The sequence below is a fragment of the Habropoda laboriosa genome, unplaced genomic scaffold (assembly GCF_001263275.1).
Source record: "Habropoda laboriosa isolate 0110345459 unplaced genomic scaffold, ASM126327v1 scaffold40, whole genome shotgun sequence".
Taxonomy (NCBI): Eukaryota; Metazoa; Arthropoda; class Insecta; order Hymenoptera; family Apidae; genus Habropoda; species Habropoda laboriosa.
The window spans coordinates 8,009,768-8,016,784 of record NW_017100231.1 but is presented as its reverse complement, the minus strand read 5'-3'; the positions used below and the strand labels follow the sequence as shown (position 1 = coordinate 8,016,784).

The window sequence follows — 7,017 nt, the reverse complement described above, 5'->3', positions numbered from 1 at the left end:
CAATATTTACTATTTTCTCTTATAAATATCGTTCATCTAATTTCTGCTTGACACCCATTATACAATTACTAGATCTTATCGACGATCAAGAGGACAGCTATTTATTATCAATTTATTTAATCGATGATTATGTACAATATCGACGCAAATAAAAAAACATCGTATTCCTTATCGTTATAGTTGTAATCGTTAACAACAAGTGTCAGGTGTACCACCTGTTACGAAGTTTCCGAAAAAATTTTACTTGAAGAAAGATGTTTGTTTCTCTGTTGTTCCGGGCTGGCAGTAGCGTTGTTTTTTTTTTGTGCTAAATTGTTTCTTTTCTTTTTTTTTTTCTTTTGGTAGCTATGACTTTAACCTGGATCTTCTTACGAGTAATAATTCTCTCTCTGTTGGTATAACGGCAATGGAGTCACGGGCGAGAGATCCTCGTCATCTAAGCTCGATTCGGTCTTCAAGGGGAGAGTGGCGAGTGCTTTTACTATTCACCATTATAAAAAAGGAATTACTTTCGTTTTATAATTAAGTATTCGCTGGAGAATTACTTTGGGCTCGTGATTTATTTCAGGAATTGAAGAATTTAAAATAAAAGCAATTTTTCTAAATTCATTCATTTTTCCAACAAACGTTTAACAGCTAGAAAAAAAGATCATTTGGAAAAAATGAGAGAATTATTCGAGGAAGAAACGTATGAGGGGAGATGGAAAAAATGAAAGAAAATAAAAACAAACCTGAAAAACGATAATATGATGTGCGTGTCCTATATGGGGGGATGGAGAAAGCATGTCAGTCAGTGTGCCTGGTTACCTATACACAGCATAAACAATCCAAACAACACTCACTACGTATGATACAACTATATCTTATGTCAATGAGGAAATTATTTATATAATCGGAATTAAAATAATTGCGACGATGCATGCCAATGAGAAGTCTTCGAATCTTATGTTCGGAACTAAAGAATGCTATGATCCTACTCCTCTAGATACTATTAATTGCAGTATCATTGCACTTTTGTAAACATTCTAAAAAATAAAAAAAATGACAGATGCCAACATTCTTCTGGTTCCCATAAGATGATAAGATACAAGTAAAAAAAAATATACAATGGACGAATTTTATAAGCGCAAGCCTTCTGTACTAAAACATCAGAAGGCACGAAAGCCACTCTAAACATTGGTCATGCTATCACACTACTAAACGCTATACATTAGATTCATGCAGAATGAATCAAACGGGTAAAAGTATCTTAGACTGATTAAAGCGACGGTTCAACGTACCCGCCACCATCTTGCTTTTTTCCATAACTTGCTTAGCCAAAATTTGATTCAGCTGCAGAATATGCTCCCTTTGTCTCTTTTCTTCCACCACTTTCCTCTTTAAGCTGTCGGACTGTTCTACGTTAATACTGTCGTCTGGAAAAAATTACATTTTACTTGAGTATATAATCAATTTTAAATTATTAGTGAAATTTTGAGTGAGTTTAGTGATTTTCAGTGAATGGAAGTTTAGTGGATTTCAATAATTTGTTAGTGAAGTGGAACTGCATGAATTCATACCACTTCCATCTGGTGCAGTAACTGTTGTTTCTGACAGCATCTTCCTTATTGCTTCTGCTTTCTTCAATCTCTGTTCCTGCTCTTCTGCAGTCAACTCTGGTGTCTGAAAAGTAACAATTTAAACATCATGCTGAGGTAATGTAGTTGTGTAATATTTAATATTATTTTAAAGTTAAGTTAGGTTGCATCATTTTGAAGTTATATCGCTATTTATATCTGTATATACATTAATGTTAATTATATGTGATTGTTAAAAATACCAGTGACTTTGGAAAGTCACAAATAGAGGAAACAATCAGATAATCTCTTTTGGATAGAAGACTGTATTAGGATTTAACACTATTTCACACAATGAAATACAAAAGAGTTCTTCACCTGTTCAGGAATATATCTCTCAGGAATAACAATCTTATTTGGGGTCCCCAACAGCTGATCAATAGTACTTTCATTGTACTTCAGCTCCTTGTGACTCAAAGTGGATCTCACAACATCAGGAGCATTGATCCTCGGCCGAAGTGCTCTTTCCATATCCAAATCATCCCTAGCCCTGCCCATTCCCTATAAAACATCAAGGACACCACCTGTACACGCCGCACACACACCAACCCAACGACACATGAACCACAATTGCAAAGCCACGCCAAGGAAAACATATAGACAATGCAAAAAAAAAAAAAACCAACAGATATATATGAAAGAACAAACTAAACGAGTATAGATGAAAATGAGGAAGGCAACGAAGAGAAATACAAAGAAAAGAAAAGAAAAAAAAAAAGAAAAAAGATACCATCTTTGAGAAGGTGTCTTCTAGGTCGAGGACAGGTTTACTACTGGACACGGTATAGTGTCTCCTTTTTTCACGAGGGATCTGCCTGCGTCTTGGTCCCTCTACCTTTTTCTCCGTCATCTCCTTAATAATCTGTTTTGCCGCTTCACTCTTGAATACAGGAGATAATTGCGGAGAAGTTGAAGTGTTTACGTTCAAAGATGAGCCAAACTGTCTATCTTGACCTTCTAGGCTTGTTGGTGATAATAATTCAGGGCTGATAGGTTCTTGGATGTTCTCGTTCTTCATAGGATTCTCATAGTGCCTATAAGGTGGATAATATGGCGGTTGATGGTGGTTCGTTCTAATGGCATAGCTCTGCTGGCTGGGGCTGTACGATGGGCTGCTGGTCGAGTAGTTAGGCGAGCTCATGGGCACGTGGGAGCTGGACGCGAGGCTCTCCGTGTACGGTGATAGGGTACTGTCTGAGCTTCCATCTTGGTTTTCAAACTGCGTTCACCAATGGAGGAAGTAGTGGTGGAAGGTGGTGAACAAAATAGGGGCGAAACCAATGAAAAGAGAAGAAAGAAACAAATGTATGAAATTATATGACTTGCTGATTGAGGATTGTGATACCTATGATTACTGTTTGGGTGTTGTGTCGATGCGCTTAATGTAAACCTCTTTTTTTTTACATGCAACATGTGAGGTGATTTGTATTTCTGATACTGAAAACTTATAATATCGTGCAAAATTGGTTATTACAGACACGAAGTTATTATTTACACTATACGGGAACATAAATTGTTAGCGCAGTAGAATATTCTTCAAAAATTAATGAAATTTAACCCTTTCACTGTGATGTGATCCAACAAAAACAAATTATTTAAGCAACTATAATGCGACATTTGAATAAAAAAGGTGCCAGTGCATTATTAAAGGTCAAATAAATCTTATTGTCACTATTTGCAATTATACTGAAAAAAGCCACTTATAAATTAACCACCCTGTATATACATCTTTTACAATCTTATGATTATGGACTTTAAATGTTAAAAAAGACGTAGATCCGTAAAGGTAAATATTTAATAAAATGGAATTAGCTCACCCAGTTAGCGCATTAATATTAAAAACGAATTGAAATAAAAAATTCGTCGAGGTGTTAACTTACTCTGACTTTGTTCCGTCGCGCGAGCATAGTTCTCAGAGCGTGCATGCTGTCGCTTCTGGGAGGAGGCACCACCGGAACCTGATGAATTTCTGGTTGCTGTTGCCGCTGTCCGCCGAAACCTCTCGGTAAGGACATGCTTCTTTGGAACTGCACGTCGTCCAAATCCGTCAATTGGACTGTGCTTTGAGCGTGAATGATCGGCGACTCTTCTACCACCTTTCCCAATTGGGCCTTCTAAAAATATATCGATTGGAATAAATAATAGAGCAAAATAAAATCGACTCTACGACATCGTAGATGCCGTTTGCGACGAAGCTGTGGCACTATAGACACTATAAAAGCTTATACAGGATGTTTTAAAACTGTAGATCAATGGAAGAAAGATGGCAGGGAATGTGATGACATTAGATTCTTTGTTCCTTTTTTTTGAAGTATGTTTTCAAGGTCATCTTCTACTTTTTTATGTATAACCACATAATTTTTTTTTAAATAATGGAATGATATGGTGATTAAAAACATAAAAACACGTGTACTGTTTTTCACATAAATTGTAGAGTTGCAAATTACATAAATTGTACGAAATTAAGGGATAATGGTAATCCTAAGAATTTAAGGAGATTACCTCGAACTTCTGAGAACCTCCTAAATCGTCATCACACAATCTCTTCGCACTCCCAGGCGCCTGAAGCCCGTTCGTTAATGGAATTCCAATGTTTCCAGTTCTGTCTCCCCGATCTCTTTGCCGTCTTTCCGATTCTCGTTTCACGATTCGCACGGTCTTAATCTCTTGTTTCTCACGATTGTGAATTAAACCTTGAAAGACACCATTTATCACGAATTATCGATCACCATTGTGACACAGCATATGTTACGCGTTGTTGCTTCACTTACTGGCAAACTTGTTGTCCTCATTTTGTCTGTAATTATCATTTAATAATGCTTCTTCGTTCAGTGGTGGAGGAGGAGGGGGTGGTACGTATTCCGGCGGAGGAATCATTGTGCCGTTGGTCAGCTTCTCTTCCTGCTTGTTGTTTTCTGGAATTAGAAATTGTTTAAAATTTAATTTTTAACATAAATACAAAAACTATTCTATATTTTTACGAAGTATGTTCTACTCAATTTTTATTTTTTTGTTTTAATTGGAGGAAAATTATCTTTAAACTCTCAATTTTCAAAAGCTTCAAAAGTTTTTTTTAGGATTACATATAAATATTTTATCCAAAGCAAAAACCACTTAATCTGTTAACTAGAGAAGACCAGTTAACTCGTAATTGGTTAGCCAATACTTAGAACACAATAGTTCATTGAAGGATTGTTTTAATTATACTTTTATTTCTGTTTGAGAGGTGAGCCAGCCCAGTTAACAAGTTAAAATTCCCTTTAGTGCAATTGTTTTTCCTCAAATCAATACACACTTCAATCAATCCTCAAATCACCTGGAATCCTAGAATCTGTGTTGACGTACAAAGGGGCGACATTCGCTTGTATTAGACTCCCCTTGCCCTGCATCTGATCCTTCAAAAGCTGTTGCTTCAATTGATGCTGTTGAATCTGCTCCCGTAATTGAGGTGAGAGGGAGGATATATGGTTCTGCGGTGACTGAGGGTACGTTTGTTGATTCGTCTGCTGACGATTCGTGGGCGAAGAATCTTTGATCTGCGTTGGTGAACTGTAATGTGGATATGGTCCACCGTTCTGCTTTCCACGAGGTGATGAGGACAACGCTGGGCTCGATGGGGAATCCAAGCCGTGGTCCAAAGTTATCCCAGAATCGAGATCAGTTTCCAACCAGGAATTCTGCGTCCGTTTCTTAGGCTGATGCACTTGGGGAGCTGCATTAAAAATATATATCATTTATTTATTTATTTATTAATATGTATAAAGTTCATACATAATTCAAATGTACAATTTGATTAAAGTGAACAATATAAGTATATATACACTTTGGGGATTTGTGTTACAAGATATAACGGAAGATTAGATAGGAACAAATTTTTTTCTGTGAAAATTGTGGTATATTTAATACAAAATTTGTGCATGATCAAAGATGTATGGAGATCTTCACTTCATAGTTAAACATAAAAAGTGATCAAAAATGTTGATTTACAATGTATCAAGTATCAGGCATTAAGGTATCTTACATATATTGGTGGATTAATTGTTTAGATCAGTACTGTGCAAATTACATTACAAGTGTAGAAAGGACTAAAAATCGTATCAGAGGTTCTACCTATGGACAATGGAGGTTTAAACCACTGGAGTCCCTATATGTAGAGCCCTATAGAACAAATGTTTGTGGCAAATACTTATATTTATATTATTAACTTAGAAATTTCTGAATGAACTCGAAACTTCAAACAAAAAGCTTTATATAATCCTTCCTCCAAACTTTGAAGTAAGAAAATAGCATAAACTCACCAGAAGAGGGTTGTGGTCGAATCTGTTGCACTAAACTATGAGACTTCTCAGTCAGCTGCCTAACCTGAATGCTCAATTCCTTTCTCTGTCTCTGAAGATCACCCACCAACTGCTGAACTCTTCTTAATTCCGCTTCCAAAGGTCCAGTAGTGGCTGAAGTATCCCTTGTCATGTTCCCTGCATATCTTCTGGATGCCTGAAGCTTCTGTCTTAATACAACCAGGTCCTGTTCCAATCTAGCATTCTCGGCGACAGTTTCTTCCAGTTTCTGAAAAGCAAAAATATGAAAAAAATCTCATTTATACCCTCTTCACAAGTCTAAACAGCTAAGACGTCGACGACAAAATTATACTGTGCGAACAAAACGGAAATGTATCTATTTCTGTGTTTTGATTGATTTACCTGAAAGGATACCGGCTTTACCTGGAAACAACGAATGGAAAATTTAATTATTCAGAGAAATCAGTGTGTTCCTTCGAACGGTGCATGCTCATCGTTCTCCTACAGGGTCTTTCGAAAGCACAAGTACAAAGTGTACAAGTCAGAAAAAATCTCGATCAACATGTCAGAAAATGAAACATTTCGGAGATACTGAATTTTTGTCATCTGATACTGGATCACTTTCGTAATGAGCGCGGCGACGCTAAATAAGTATCGAACGAATATATCGATCGTGTTAAATTGAGTAACTCACGTAAATTGATTTGCACATATGTATCAATCGGTATTCGTTAAAAAACAAGTGCATTCTATCATGTGTAAAATAAGTAGTCAATCAAAAAATTAGGTTATGTTACGAACTAAAAATCTAAATATCTTTGAAACGGTTCATTTTTCGACACATGTTTACCGAAATCTTTTTCTTTGTTTCATCGAGTTCAATCAATCTGTATAGTTTGTACCTATACTTTTGAAACATTCTGTATTATAAGATGAAAAAAAAAATCGAATCGTTAGATGTTCTTTTCAATGGATAGAAACGGGGAAATCCCGATTACTTGCAGCGGAGTTGTTATTCGTTCCGCAACGATAAATTTCTTGCCCCGCTAAGAATAGATCGCCGGAACAATTCCGGCGAAAGAAAACTTTTCGATTGAATTCGC

The 7,017-nt window shown here is 36.3% G+C and overlaps 1 protein-coding gene across 1 annotated transcript in view; it reads right to left on the bottom strand.

The window, feature by feature from the left end:
* Window positions 1-277: 277 nt before the first annotated feature.
* The window catches only part of LOC108571626, a 242,828-nt gene continuing 236,088 nt past the window's right edge, over window positions 278-7,017 (bottom strand). Inside the window, exons 20-30 of the mRNA XM_017933705.1 lie at window positions 6,317-6,337; window positions 5,915-6,182; window positions 4,933-5,328; window positions 4,388-4,531; window positions 4,119-4,309; window positions 3,497-3,730; window positions 2,347-2,835; window positions 1,935-2,117; window positions 1,560-1,662; window positions 1,281-1,415; window positions 278-481 (exon numbers count right to left, since the gene is read on the bottom strand). Of these exons, the coding sequence (XP_017789194.1) occupies window positions 369-481; window positions 1,281-1,415; window positions 1,560-1,662; window positions 1,935-2,117; window positions 2,347-2,835; window positions 3,497-3,730; window positions 4,119-4,309; window positions 4,388-4,531; window positions 4,933-5,328; window positions 5,915-6,182; window positions 6,317-6,337 (2,277 nt within the window). The 3' untranslated portion in view covers window positions 278-368. The remainder of the gene's footprint in view (window positions 482-1,280; window positions 1,416-1,559; window positions 1,663-1,934; window positions 2,118-2,346; window positions 2,836-3,496; window positions 3,731-4,118; window positions 4,310-4,387; window positions 4,532-4,932; window positions 5,329-5,914; window positions 6,183-6,316; window positions 6,338-7,017) is intronic.